This window comes from Halichoeres trimaculatus, unplaced genomic scaffold (genome assembly GCF_033239565.1).
Source record: "Halichoeres trimaculatus isolate MK-OKI-2021-1 unplaced genomic scaffold, fHalTri1.1 fHalTri1_scaffold_7, whole genome shotgun sequence".
In the NCBI taxonomy this organism is placed as follows: domain Eukaryota; kingdom Metazoa; phylum Chordata; class Actinopteri; order Labriformes; family Labridae; genus Halichoeres; species Halichoeres trimaculatus.
The window spans coordinates 10925306-10940730 of NW_027437185.1; the positions used below are offsets into that span (position 1 = coordinate 10925306).

The 15425-nt window shown below is 41.1% G+C and overlaps 1 protein-coding gene across 1 annotated transcript; it reads left to right on the plus strand.

Moving 5' to 3' along the window:
• The first annotated feature begins 5427 nt into the window (after positions 1-5427).
• guf1 (GTP binding elongation factor GUF1) lies at positions 5428-14418 on the plus strand. Its single transcript, XM_074673337.1, has 17 exons — positions 5428-5893; positions 6072-6180; positions 6330-6478; positions 7281-7361; positions 7446-7523; positions 7831-7914; positions 7997-8061; positions 8141-8344; positions 8437-8576; positions 10115-10238; positions 10654-10786; positions 11098-11241; positions 12934-13067; positions 13447-13548; positions 13803-13922; positions 14058-14094; positions 14181-14418. Exons 1-17 carry the CDS (start codon positions 5708-5710, stop codon positions 14313-14315), a joined length of 2025 nt encoding a protein of 674 aa, XP_074529438.1. The 5' UTR covers positions 5428-5707; the 3' UTR covers positions 14316-14418.
• The last annotated feature ends 1007 nt before the right edge of the window (positions 14419-15425 follow it).

Sequence of the window (15425 nt, forward strand, 5' to 3'; positions counted from 1 at the left end):
GTGTTATTAGCAGTTAAATCCATGTCCGACTCCGATATCGACCAGCTCCCGGCCGGTCCGGGCCTCAGCGAGGATTTTCTGCTTGAAACAGCTTCTACCTCATCGGCTTTCTGCGCAGAAGTGCTCGCCTCCTGCGTCGTGGGGAAGTCCCTCCAGCTCTAAGGCCTCTTCTTCAAGAGCTCGGCATCACGCCGGATCCAGAGCTTTCTGTCTCTCAACTCCACCAGCTGGCGGATCTAGCAGTCCGCGAGAGCCCTGCGGAGTTCGTTCAGAGCCCGGGCCCAGATGTTCCGGCTCCTCCTGCCGCTTCAGGTCGTGGACGGAAAAGGGCTGCGAAACGCAACCACCCTCAAGCCCCGGCCAAGAAGAAAAGTCCCGCCATCCCAGCAGACTACGCTCGGGTGTTCACAGCCCCATCTGCGACTCCCGGACCATCTTCATCGGACGACCTCCTCCTATCCTCGATCCAGGCCTTGGCTAACTCCATGGAATCCATCGACGCTCGCATTCGGTCTCTGGAGAAGGCCGCTCCACCAGCTCCATTACCCGCCACCCAGGCCTTCTTGCCTCAGCCCGTGCCCTCATCCGACTCCTCTTCAGGCACACCGATTGCGGCTCAGCATTCACTGGCCACCGCTGCCCCAGCACCACCTCTAGATAGGCCTTTCGTTCCTCAAGCCGCCAATATCTCAGCACGCCTCAGATCAAAAATTCTGCAAGGCAAAGACATTAATATGGTGAGCCCCATTCTGCCGCCCCGAGTGTAACACAAAGCTAGCTTCCAGGGGAAATATCACTGCAGTTTAAAAAAAATGCGGATCCTCGGTTAATAAGAGAGCTTTACATTGGAGAATTTCTGGTAGCTTTTGGTATTTACCGGGACGTTATATGTTCAGTTTTTACGGAGAGGAGGGCGGAGCTGGACTCTTATCTGGCACTGATAGGCGACCTGAATCTGAAATATGGCAGACTTTTTTTTATCAGTATCAAAAATCCTTCTCCAGCAAAGCAGCTTTTTTTTCATTACCCAATTTAACACTCGCCTGGACTGGTTGGTTCTGGACACCGAGCTCCTACTTCTGCTCGTAGGAGGATCGCGGGCTTCGTCTTGCGGTAGTTGCGGGAATGTAGGTCACTCCGCTTCCCTGTGCCCGTCTGTTCAGTTCCAGTCCTCCACCCCTGCGGCCGTCCCTCCTTTGCCAAAGCCTTCGTCTTTCTCTGTGCGTTCAACTGACGCCCAAGGGCGTCAAGTGCATCGGTTTAAGAACATTTACATTTGTAATAATTTTAACGAAAATGCGTGTTCTTACCCGAATTGTATGTTTCTCCACATTTGCAGCAGTTGGATGGTCACCCCCGGTCTGTTTGCCCCCGGCGCAGCAGGAACTTCTGGATCCCTGCGCGGCGGCAAAACCGGCGAGGTTCAAAGACTTGATAATTAATCACCCGTCTACTCCAATAAACTTATCACGATTAGCAGCAGAACTGTCAGCTCATCCTGATACTATGTTCGTAGATCACCTCCTTACAGGGCTATCGCAGGGGTTTCGGGAAGGAGTCCTCTCTCTCTCCCCTCTTTTACCTTCGTGGCCAACAATCTCCAATCGGCTGCTAAAGATCCAGGAACAGTCACGCAGTTGCTGGGGAGAGAGAGGTGGAAAAAGGTTACCTCATTGGCCGTTTCAAGTCATCCCCGTTCTGTTTTTCGAACCAGTCCATTAGGAATAGCGACCAGGAAATATTCAGGGAAGAAAAGACTGATTCGATCTGTCTGCGCCTCACTCCGGCTCCGTGCCAAGCATAAACAGTCTTTTCCCTCCCGAACCTTTTTCTCTACATTACGCTTCAGTTGATCATGCCATCCAACTCATTTAACTCGCAGGGCAAGGCGCTTGGCTATCTAAGGCATACATCACATATGCGTTTAAAATAAGTGGGAGTCGAAATTTTACTTCGCTGTGCGGCTGACCTTCGGTTGCAGAAGTAGCCCCAGTATTTTTAACCGGGTTTCCGAGGCGCTCTGCTGGATTCTGCTTAACAGAGTCAGAGTCCCGGCGGTTCTACAGCTGCTTGACGATTTTCTCCTGATTGATCCCCCTCACGACAGCTCAGGCGCTTCGTTAAAGAAGCTTAAAAGCTGCTTCGAGTCCCTCGGAGTGCCCTTGACAGAAGAAAAAACTGTCGGCCCAGAAACATGTCTTGAGTTTTTAGGCATATCTCTCGTTGCCGTTGAAATGAAAGCGTCTCTCCCGCTAGAGAAATTGCAGCGCATCCGGGAAATAGCTTCTTCGTTTTGTGCAGCAGAAAATATTTGTAAACAGCAGTTGCTCTCTCTCCTAGGTCACCTAAATTTAGCCATGCGCGTCATTCCCCAGGGGCGGTCATTCATCTCTCGTCTTTTAGATAAGGCTTCCTCAGTCTCCAACCTGCATGACACCATTTCATTAGATGCGGGCTGTCGCTCAGACCTGCGCTTCTGATCTCTCCTATTAGATCAATGAAACGGCGTCACTTTTTTTCTATAATGAGCTCGTGCAGTCCTCAGATTCGCCTCGGCTTTTCACGGATGCAGCTCCATCCGTGGGTTTTTTTTTTTCCAAGGCCAGTGGTTCGCTAGCCACTGGCCTCTGGATTTTCCTTGATCCTTCTTCCGCGCTGTACGAGATCTATCCGATCGCGGTGGCATGAAGCGTGTGGAGGCATCACTGGCGGCGCAAGCGCACCGCGGTGCTTTGTGACAATCAGGCCGTAGTTTGTATCATCAATAAAGACCGCTCCTCCGCTAATAACATTATGCCTTTCATGAGAAGTATCACTTGGTCAGCCATTACCAACGATCACTGCTCGTCACATTCCCGGTCATTTCAATGCTTTAGCTGACGCACTCTCCCGTTTTAAATTCCACACCTTCTGCAGCATCTGTCCAGAAGCCAATCCTGCTCCAACGCCAGTTCCTCCCTCAAGGAGTTAGCGCTCTTTTAGGGCATACCTCTATGTTTAGATACATGGAGGCTGCCAAAAGTTACATGAGGAAGGGCTTGGCAGCTTCCACCCTTTAATCGTATGATTTTGCTTGGAAAACATTTGTAATGTTTTGCTTATCCATCAATGTGTCACTTAAACCCATCCTATTAAAAACTATTTGTGCATTTATTTGTTACTGCATGGACGTTCCCTATTTCAAACCTCAACATATCCGTGGTTTGGTTGCCGGCATCCAGTTAAACATTAGGTGTTCTGATCCTGCCTTCCCAAGTATTTTTCCAATCCTGCCATCAAATCGTCGCTGAAAGGTATTTCTAAAGCCTCTCCCTCAGCTCCTGACCGCAGATTGCCCATCACTCTGTCTATTTTACACAAAATGCTTTCAGTTCTTAGAGAAGGTGTATTTTCTCCTTATGTTAACACCATGTTAGAGTCCATATTTTTGTTAGCCTTCTATGCTTTCCTCAGAAGCAGTGAATTCACTTCAGCTTCCAAAATGCAAAACACTAATTTGGACATAACATTTTCCAATCTGGTGTTTTTTCCAAGTCATTACAGGCTCCACCACAAGCATTCTAAATGTGGTGGCGCTTGCGACGTCATTCTTGCTCGCACAGATTCTTTTTTTTTTTTTTGCCCATTTAAAGCTATGGTCAAATATCTGCAGGTCAGACTAAAATCTCATCCTTCTTCATCTCTATTCTGTATTTCAGGAAATCTTCCCCTCTCAAAATGTTGGTTTAAATTTCACCTAGAGAAGGTGCTCTTAAAATGTCAATTATCCCTTAAGCTTTATTCAGGGCACTCATTTAGGATAATTGCTGCTACATCGGCTGCAAATCAAGGTTTTGCTGCTACCTCTCTGCAACGTCTGGGGCGCTGGACTTCATCGGCTTACGCTTCTTACATGCGCCCAGACATCGATACTGTCATCAAAAGTCAAAGAGCTCTGAAACCTCATCCCTGGTAAGCATATAACTGGTGGTGGTCAGATTCACATTGTGCAATTATGTCACGTTGTATCACTGTCATGCTTTCTCAAGGTTGTCGGACCTCTGCTCACCGTCATGCTTTCTCAAGGTCGTTGGACCTCTGTTCACTGTCATTGCTGTCACAAATGGTCGTCGGACCTAGGCTTAGCGTCTTTGCTGACAGTAGAGGTTGTCACACCTAGACTAAGCATCAGTGTTGGCAAAGGTCGTCGGACCTTGCTCACTGTCATTTCTTTCTCAAGGTTGTCAGACCTCTGCTCACTGTCATTGCTGCCACAAATGGTCGTCGGATCTAGGCTTAGTGTCTTTGCTGACAATGGGATCATTGGACTTAGGCTTAGCGTCAGTACTGACTTTATGGTCGTCGGACCTAGGCTTAGCATTATCACTGACAATATTGGTAATCTAACCTAGGTTTAGCGTCAGTGTTGCTTAAGGTCGTCGGACCTAGGTTAGTGTCATCACTGACAATAGTGGACCTAGGCTAGCGTCAGTGGTGACAATGGTCGTCGGACCTAGGCTTGGTGTCATTGCTGACAACAAGGTCGTCAGACCTTGCTCACTGTCATTTCTTTCTCAAGGTCGTCGGACCTCTCACCTCTGTTATTGCTGTCATCAAGGTCGTCGGACCTCTTGCCTCTGACAGTGCTGACATTAGAGGCTGAGTTCTATTCCTCTTATTTCCTTTCTGTCTCCTCTGGTGGTTACCCTAATTATTTGCATTATCATAACATTATTTCTATGTTTCTCTTTGCAATTATCTAGAAACATAAGACTGGCTTCAGGTATGTATTCTTTTATTCTTTTGTGGGATATCATAATTCACAACATCATTGCACCCCCTTCATTTATTATTTGCTCAATGTTTGATGGGGTCTAACCGCCAAACTATCTTTACATGCATTTATTCATTAAATTGGTTCGTATCTCTTTATGGTGTTTAAGTCTCTCCTGATTGAAATGAAGCTTAGCAAAAGTTCAGTCAGGAAGACTGGGGGCACACTCTCACACACATTTCTGTTCACTTATTCTTTCCCGCTTTTCTCTATCAGCTGACTGGGAGGCGCGTCAATTTTTCCTCTATCCAATCACATCGTTTCCGCTTCAATAGTTAGCCAATCATTTCATAGCTGTCAAAGTTTAAGTGCCATCTCTTCTGCTTGTCAGCTGTCTTTCAGGCTCGCGTCTCAAACCTCCTCCTCCCCAGACACCCCCAGTCTCTATCAGCGCGGCTCATTAAATTGGCTCGTACCTCTATATGGTGTTTAAGTCTCTCCTGATTGAATTTTCTTTAACTCATACTAACATCTGAATTTGGATTTTTAAGTATTTCTATTACAAAACGCGAGCATTTTAAATATACTTGTAAATATGAAATCTGTGTGTTTTGCCTGTCTTCTGTATATTCAAAAATATATATAGCTATATGAACAGCACATCTTCTGTATCGGATGACAAGACAAGAAAAAAAAGTTTCCCAGAGTTCCTCGCGGCTGACGTAACAACCAAAATGTCAGCCCCTTGTCTACTTTTACACCGGGGTTGAATTTAGGACTCCTTCTTCAAATAATGGAAAAACCCGTCAAAATAACTTAACGATTTCCGCCGTTTTGGGCCTAAATTCCATGAGTAATCTGTCAAAGTTTCCGTTCTCTTAAGAAATGCATTGTACCTAAACTAACGGTCATTTATTTCGTCAGGTTGTTTACTTCGAGTAACGTGACAGAAACATGTCGTTGTCCCTAGCCAGACGTTTGGGTGAATCACCCCTTTTGAAACGAGTTTTGCAGTTCAAAGTGTACAGAAGGAGAATACAAAACGACAATATGACCCACATCTTACTGAGACATCGATGGATGAAGAGGTTACCTGTGCTTTCGTGCAGCACAAAGATGGTCAGCACACAAACAGACAAGGTAGCTAATACAAACATGGAGGAGTATGAAAAGCTATGGGTGCGATGTAATAGAAATAGATATTAAGACCAACATTACATGAAAGCTTGTCACTTGTTTGTGCTGTTATTATGGAGACATGATTAATATTATTATTTTTGTTGTTACAACTGAAAGGTTCCTCTCTTTTTACTTTAAGGATGCAGACCTTTCTCGGTTCTCTGCAGACAGAATCAGAAATTTTTGTATTATTGCTCATATTGACCATGGAAAAAGCACTTTGGCTGACAGACTGCTGGAGATGACAGGTATGTTGCTCATCACACTGTGGATTAACATTTTTCACTTTGTTTTTAGTTCAAATACTAATGTGGTGTTTTAATGTGCACAATCTTTGGTTTTACTAATGTATTGCCCCATGGAAACAATAATCCTAATGGATGTCATGGTAATACAGGTGCCATAACAAAAAGTGAGAAGAATAAACAGGTGTTGGACAAGCTTCAAGTGGAGCGAGAGAGAGGAATAACAGTGAAGGCCCAAACAGCCTCGTTGTTTTACAACCACCAGGGTCAGCAGTACCTTCTGAACCTTATTGACACACCGGTAAGTGCTGGTGACATGAAGGGGAAGAGGCTGTAGAGCAGACAGAAACTAAGAGCACAGAATATATCTGGGGTTTAGAAAAATGTGACACATATCATGTAGTTCATATAAGTAAGGGATAATTTATCGAGAATGATTCATTATGCAAATCTGAATCATGATAGTTTGAGCAATTCCTTCACTCTGGGGAGAGTAACAAAATATGTACATTTACAGTTAAAATCAAGCATTAGTCTGTTGATTTGTTTTAATAAACAGTAATGTTTATGTCATGTAGACCTAAAAAACACAAGTGCCACAGCTTCAAACATTATTGCCTTTTTTCCTAAAGCTTTTGGTTGAAGACAATCGCAGTGATCAGCAGCTTAGAGATGGTCTGCCATCATTGCCTGGAGTTTAGGACAGGATGTTGCTCCACTTTTCGCTGTCAGAGATGGTTGTGGGGCAATAGCTCCTCAGGGTGTGCTCACATCTATGCCCATTAACTGTGATTAGTCCCAGACTCGTAAGAGACCGGCAAGAGATGAATACTCGCATTTTCTCAGCCTGTCAATATTGTGGAATATCTTGTTGCCATTGTTTAGCTCTGTTACGAGTAAAACAGGGATATTGTTGGTTTTATTGTTGAAGCAGCAGTTCCTCATCTAAAGTTCTTATCTACAAATACAACAGACAAAATTGACCCTTTGCTGTACTAATTAACAAGACAGTTGTTTGTAGAAGTATATTTAAAGTATTTTTGTCACTTTACTTTGAAAACATGCTTCTCTACCAAGATCTCAGGAGCTTCTTCCTTCTGCAGGGTCATGTGGACTTCAGTTATGAAGTGTCTCGATCAATTTCTGCATGTCAAGGTGTCCTGTTGATCGTCGATGCCAATCAGGTAAAAACAAGATTTGTTCTTAGTGAGGTGTTGTAACTGTGCGTGCGTTTGATTCAGTCTTTGCTGTTTTGTTTTCATCTGAAGGGGGTTCAAGCGCAGACAGTGGCCAACTTCTACCTGGCTTTTGAAGCTCAGTTGGCAGTCATCCCTGTAATAAACAAGGTACAATGACACCTTCTAGCTTTTGGTAATTCAGATTGTGTCTCCTGCTGTTTTAAGACATAATTCAACAACCCAAGTTCCCAGAATCCTGTAAATACACGTGTGGCTAAACATTTTAATGTTTTTTGAAATTTACCTTTACCCCATATTTAATTAGGAATTGTGAAAAGTCAACATACTAAATATCGAATGATAGTGAATGAATGATAGTGTGTTGGTTTGTAAAACATCAGAATATTTTCATTGTTTTTACACAGCATCCTTACTGTTTCTGATATGAGGTTAAACTTTAACATTTCATTTCTAGATTGATCTGAAAAATGCAGATCCTGAAAGAGTGGAGTCACAGATTGAAAAGTTGTTTGACATTCCACGAGAAGAATGCATTAAGGTAAATCGGGGAACACAAAACTTCTTGTCACGGTTTCACTTTAACCTCTGTTGGAAAGTAATTTGTGTTTCTAACTTTTCAGATATCGGCTAAACTAGGAACAAATGTTGAGGCGGTTCTCCAGGCTGTTGTGGACAGAATTCCACCGTAAGAGAGCTCATTTGGATTTCCTCCCAAAGCTGCATGTTAGACTCATAAAAGTAATACTTTTTGTTTCTGCCTTAAGGCCTGTGGCGAGTGTTGACGACCCGTTCAGAGCTTTGGTGTTTGACTCCAGCTTTAACCATTATAGAGGAGTCATTGCCAATATCGCCGTGTTTGGAGGTCGGGTCAAGAAAGGGGAAAAGATCGTGTCAGCACATCTTGGTAAAACCTACGAGGTGAATGAGCTGGGGCTCCTCCGGCCAGATGAGCAGCAAACCCCGGGGCTGTACGTACCGTTCTGCTGCACTGTATCTCAAAAATTTCATCTGCAAAACAATGTCATCCTCTGATATGACAGTTTTAAATACTTTTCTCTAGTTTTGCGGGTCAAGTTGGCTACATCATTGCAGGGATGAAGGATGTAAAAGAGGCTCAGATTGGTGACACACTTTACCACCACGAGCAGCCTGTGGAAGCTCTTCCAGGGTTCAAACCAGCCAGGCCCATGGTCTTTGCTGGTAGGACGTGTCTTTATTTACAGTTGTTTTATGTGATCATGTAAAATACCTGTGAAACCTAATGCATCACCAGAATGTAACTATAGTGTTGTTTTTCCAAAAACATCAGATGTGTTTGTGGCAAATTAAACCAGGATTAAAATAGTTCAGGTACAAAACTCTGAAATCACTTCCTCGAGATATTCTGTCCCCATCTTCTACTGGGATCTTCATCCAGCATTTCTGTCCCAACAGCAGATAAAAGCAAACCCTGCTGTGCACTTACAACCTCTGATTCCTCTAATCCTGGATGACCCTTGAGTTCCTTTTATTTTCAGTCAGAGAAATCAATGTTAACACTTTACTCTCTTTCTCAAATTACTGGAAAACTTCTGTTTCTTTGTGTAACTTCTCTCCTTTTGTGACTATCATACATTTAAAGGAAAGACACATTTCTGCCTCAGGTCTTCGCAAAAACAATCTGGACCTTTGTAAACATAAATCTCCATCATCAAACTGTGGGTTTTCATCACTGTTTTAAATTTCTGAGATTTCACAGTATCTGACTGAACAATATAACCACACTCACAAACAGTATCTCCATCAAATAAACATGAACGCCAATGCTGTATATCTAAATTCCTCACCTGGTAAGGGTGTGAACGTTATCTCTAAAACCTCTGAAAACTGTGAAGGTCATATTCAAGAAACTGTCAAACTGAGCATTTTAACATTCTTCAGCTCAGCTGAGAATTTATTGTGGAGCACATTTGCCCCCCAGTGCTGCTTTGTGGTAACTGCTCATGAAAATGTGTTTACGTAGTGTAGAAATACTAGTCCAAAGAACTGTAGTTAGTGACATTATAACATCTTTGTTAAAACATAATGCCTGATCTTTAGACAGTTATATCTTAGATAAAAATCATTTATTAAATGTTTTAGACATTAAAACTTTTGCATTACACTTGAATGATATCTCATATATCCTTAAATGTGTGTGTATACTAAGGTGAGGTTATTATGGGTTTAAGAAATATTTAAACAGATCTGTTTGATTTAAGAATATCATTAAAAGCAGGCCGTGTCAAGGATTTGTAACGTATTACAGTTTCATCGTGAGGTGATGTGAATGGATTTTACACCCTATCTAAATTCTCCCTAAAGAACAAAAACACCTGCCTCCAAACAGGGAGGAGGAATCTTCTCTGGGCTTGTTACCTCTCATCTTTGAAGAGATGGAGTTTAAAGCTGTTGGCATGCAGCTCAGTTCAGTTTCTTTCAGTCCCCCTGCGTTTGTGTTTGGTCTCGCATGCATGTTTATATCTGCATGCAAATTTTGACTCTACATTTTTGCTCTAACAAAAGTTGAACAGATCCCTGACAGAGGATTTACCCACTCTTAAAATGAAATTTTCTATGTTTCTAAGTTTCAGCCAACTTTAACATCTCTTACAGGGTATTTTGTTTTGTTTTACTTGTTTGTGCACAAAGTGCTGTTGATTTTTTACATAAAGGGAAAGGTTCCTGATGTGTCCGTCTTCTGTTCCTCTGACTCTAAGGTATGTATCCGATGGACCAGTCAGAGTATCAAGGCCTTCGCAGCGCCATAGAGCGACTGACCTTGAACGACTCCAGCGTCTCGGTTCAGAGAGACAGCAGTCTGGCTTTAGGCGCAGGATGGAGGTAAGAACAGCTTTTAACTTGCAATGAAAAAGGAAAAGAACATTTTTGTCATTTAAAATATCGGAGATGGATAAACATGCAATTGTAGGGATCAAGATATACATTCATAAAAACACCCATTTAAAAGAAAGAGGACATGTTACACCTCATCATGTTTTTAGGCTTTCAAAGGTTTTAAATTCACATTTTTTGGAGGACATTCTTAAAAAAGTCTGCCAAAAATGCCTGTCATATCAGAGCTATTTATGATAATAAGCCATATCAACCTGGATGGTGTTAATCTGATTTTATCACCAGTAGGGAAATAAATCTTGCATTGTTATGAACTCTTTCCAGACTGACTCTCTTTAATTAAAAGATTGAAATTTGGATCGTAAACACTATGACACCTGTCAGCATTTTTGTCTCCCTGCAGACTTGGCTTCCTGGGTCTTCTTCATATGGAGGTGTTCAATCAGAGGCTTGAGCAGGAGTACAATGCGTCTGTGATCGTCACTGCACCAACCGTCCCTTACAAGGCTGTTCTCACCTCGGCTAAACTCATCAAGGTGAAAACGGTTTAAGCTCAAACACTTCTAGCTTTTACTGCAGAGCTGGGTACTATAAGTTAGGAAGAACAAGGTGTCACGTGGCTTCAGCTCTTTAAATTTCAGTGCACCTTGTTGGAATGTTCCCAAGCAGTGTTGTTTCTGTTGTTTATGAATTTTAAAACGAGTTTGTGATTTTGTATCCAGATCTTTCTTGTCTCAGACAGCAAAAGACTAAATGAGCTCTTAAATCTTCTTGGAGCTCTTCTATCTACGTACCCATCTAACCCTTTCTACTTTAATTTAATCCATCTTGGTTTGTCTTTGCACAGGAGCACGGCAGTGAAGAGATAACCATCGTAAACCCAGCTCAGTTCCCAGACAGATCAGTTGTGTCGGAGTATTTAGAGCCCGTGGTGCAGGGAACCATTATCACTCCTGACACTTACACTGGAAAGATCATGGCTCTGTGCTCGGTGAGATCAAGGAAAATAACGCACAGAAAAGGACACTTGTTTTGTTTAGTTAAATAACCTGAATGAGATTTTGACTTTTTCATAGTATTACTTTGGGGCATCACTAGAAGGGCAGCATACAACAGGCAGGTCTGAAAAGACAAAGACAAGGATTCAGGAATAACAAACAGTAAAAACTAAAAATAAAGTTCATTTTTAAGTAGGGGCTGTGAGGAGTTTTTAAGTGATCTTGGAAAAAATGCCCCTTCTAGATATATGCCTGATCATAATCCACACTTTAAAATGAGATTATCAGCACAAATATGGGTTATTCCTGAATCCTACTTCTTCCTCATTAGGTTGAGCAGGACCAGATCTATTTAGGGCATGTTGAAATCACTATGGCAGGACCTTGCCATGTGACAAAGCTGAGCAGTGAGAAGAGAGATCTGTGTTTTTCTCTGCTTGAAAAGGATTTCTGTGATTAATTTTGTGGTAATGATGGACACAGGGGCCTAAATGCCAGACAGAAAAAGAACAGAAAAGAAGAAGAAAGATAAACTAATTGATAGAGCACAAGCTAAGGGTTACAACACGAGCTAAAGGCTAAAAAGACAAAGTTGTTTGTGCTAATGTTCATTCCAACCCACAGTCAGCAGTTATTCTGCAGTGGTCTGTTCAAACTTGAGTCTATCAAGAAAATGAAGAGTGAGGTTACGTTAGCTCTGCTTGGCAGATGACTGGCAGGACATAGCTAACCAGGATTTACTAACGTTACACATTATAGACATGTCTTAGGGCTAAATATAGCCAGCTCCTAAACTACTGTACAAACTGACAACATTTGCTTGTTGTCACATTTCAAACAGTGCAACATGACTGTTGGTAAATACCTTACCTCATCATGTTGTATCTGGTAAAAAGTTGTCTTGAACAAAGAAAGTTTGTTTTAAAAACAAAATCCATTCTTCATTTCCAAAACACACACCTTGTTAAGAGTCACACCTTCAAGAAAGTGCGACTCTGTGCCTTAAGGTGTCGCTGCAGTCTAACTAAAACAGATCATCCTCACAGCATCTTAAACTTTTTAATAGAATTTGTAAATAAAGAATTCAAAAGTTTGTTTTAAATAACTTTACTCATCAACTTGAGTTTCCTCGAAATCCATCTTTTCTGACCCTGTGTGTCCAGTTCTCTACTTATCAATCTTTATCCCTGATACTCTCATAGGAGGTGTGCTTTTGCAGTCAAATAAAGAAGAAAAAAGCCCAAAAACAGAAAAATCAGGGTACCTCAGGTTGTTTATCTGCTTGCTTTTCTTCTCTTCTTAAATTAAGTCTGAAGACGGTAAAATGTTTGCCCAGACTTCTTAAATCTTTTGCCAGTTTTAATATGTTAAAAAGGAGAAACTTTGAGTTCATCATTACCCTTTGGTTTCTCACATTGTCATCCATAAAAAAAACAGAAAGGTTGTTCAGAGAATGAATCCTTTTGAGTTATACATTGGTTTACTTTTCTGATGTAACTGTACATGTTGAGAGTGGAAAGAGTTTTACAGTCTCAGAAATAATACATTAAATTACTAAATTATAATCAGTTATTTTATATAGCTCTCAAAGCATCACAAACTAAATATTGACACAAGCAACATGCAGTCAACTTCAAGAGATTTGTGCAGAAGAAAACTTCTAAAAAAATTTTTTTCTCTGAAAGAGTCGCAGAGCTGTCCAGAAGAACATGGTGTACATCGACAGCCAGCGTGTCATGATGAAGTATCTCTTCCCTTTAAATGAGATTGTTGTGGATTTCTATGATCTCCTTAAATCTCTGTCCTCTGGATATGCAAGGTAAAAAACCTGTCAATGACCGCAGTCATGAACAGAACCATTCATAATGTTGATCCTGCTTTTATCTTAATCTTTATTTGATTTTTTTTAATCTTTATGTGAATTGTGTGGTTAAAAGTTACTATAAAAAAGAGTCAAATCAGAAGATACTCACAATGTTATTCAGCTGCATATTCTGCTGGAAAGTCAGTTTGCTGATTTTATCCAGTTGTCTGGTAAATTCAGATTGTTAGCTACTTGTTCATTGTTAAAATGTTCATTTCTAGTCCATAAAACAAAATATCATTACAAAGATAATAGATAAAGGTTTCTAGTGAAATACTATAGTGCACCTTTTTTGGGTGACTTTTAAAATATGGCGTCATTTTATTTTCCACAGTTTTGACTATGAAAATTCTGGCTATCAACCTGCTGATTTAATAAAGATGGATATTCTGTTGAATGGGCAGCCTGTGGAAGAACTCACCACAATTGTGCACAGGTACGTCTTTTTAACAACCTCCCTCAGATATTAAACTCAAGGTTTATAGCTCCTACATTTCAGTTGAATGTTTTTGTAGTAAAAAGTTTGCCTTGGGAAAGGTGACACTAATGCTTGAACGATATTTGTATTTCAAAGTATTCAGTAATTGGAGTCTTTTGCTCTTAGCATAGTAATTATTTGTTTTTCTGCAAGAATAAGGTTGTAGCTTTTCATTTTCAGTCTTATATGTTTGATGTTTCTGTTTTTTGCAGAGAGCGTGCGTACGCCACAGGGAAAGCCATGTGTGAGAAACTCAAAGACTCTATACCACGACAGATGTTTGAAATTGCTGTACAGGCAGCTCTTGGAAGTAAGGTCATTGCCCGGGAAACGTAAGTACTGCACTTGGCTTGGTAAGAAGAGGTGCAAACCATGACCTATGGTTTATGTAAAGCACTAAGAACTTTATTTGCAGGTTAATCGTGCTTCATTCATTAACTTAACTCTATATGTCTTTTCTTTTTTAGGATAAAGGCTTACAGGAAAAATGTTCTTGCTAAATGTGTGAGTAAAGCTCTTTCTTAAAAATGTGTTAAATCTACACACATTTTACAAAACCTCTGAAGTTTGTTTTATTTGTATCTTGACAGTATGGAGGGGACATTACTCGGAAGATGAAGCTTTTGAAGAAACAGGCAGAGGGCAAAAAAAAGATGAGGCTTATTGGAAGGGTTGAAGTTCCCAAAGATGCTTTCATTAGCGTCCTGAAAACAAAGGATAAATAAACACCAACACTGTGTTATGGATGATATCATTAATGTTTGTGATGTTTAACTGAGAGACACTGCTGCTTTTCTTTGTGTCCTTAATAAAGGGGATGATAATGCCGCAAACTTGAACTTACAAATCCCTGGGGGGGGGGTAACTGTGGGGTGGGGGTGGGGTGACTGTCTGGGGGCAGACAGTCACCACTTTAGACAAATTCAGACTGCATTAAATGACAGTAATTGGTTGGTTAGCTAGCCTACTCTCCTGACCTTTGATTTATACCTGTTTGATCAAGAGTGAGAGGACAATGGAAATAACCTTGCTCGGAACAGCATCTCTGCAGAGCCACAAGGTGCTCACCTCCATGCCCTGACTACTAATATTTGGAGTGAAAATTAACATCAAAATACAATAGATATTTCTATTCTTTAAACATTTTTTGTCATTGATCCTATAACAACTTGAGATACTGGAGCCCAATTCTTTTGTGGATTGAAAGCCATAATTGTCAAACTTCTAAAGAAAGCTGAAATATTTCACCTTATGTGTAATGAAAATGGAAAATACAATTTTTTTTACTTGACAGTGAGCCACCTGACCTTACTCTCTATGAGCTCATGACCATGTGACCTCCAAGGAGAGAATGGAAAAAATAAAATAAAACGCTTCAACTGTGCTGCGTTTGTGGAAAACAGACACTCAAAGACTTGTGCAGTTGTACCAGGAGGTGGCAGCAGTTGCATCTCAAACACAATGATCAAGCAGAAAAACAATTCACTCTATGATGATTTCCAATCAGAATGCATTTTTCTAATCTCTTAATTATTGTGCTGAAATCACAAATGCAAGAAAATAGTCAACTCCCATTTACCCTTTGAAACTATGTGCCATTGCTCCTTCGTACCACCATTTCATTTTGGGACATCTGAAAAAAAAACATGATTTTAGCCACTTAACCTGTTTTAAGCTGCAGTTTAAATCTACAGGTACTGCATTTTAAAAAGAAACATGTTTGTTGCCTACATTTTAAAAACTACTATTTGATCTGTGGTGATTTAATCATATTGCTTTAATAGGTGCACTTATTGGCAAGAATGCCCGTTTTTTGTTTTTTTTTTACTAACAAC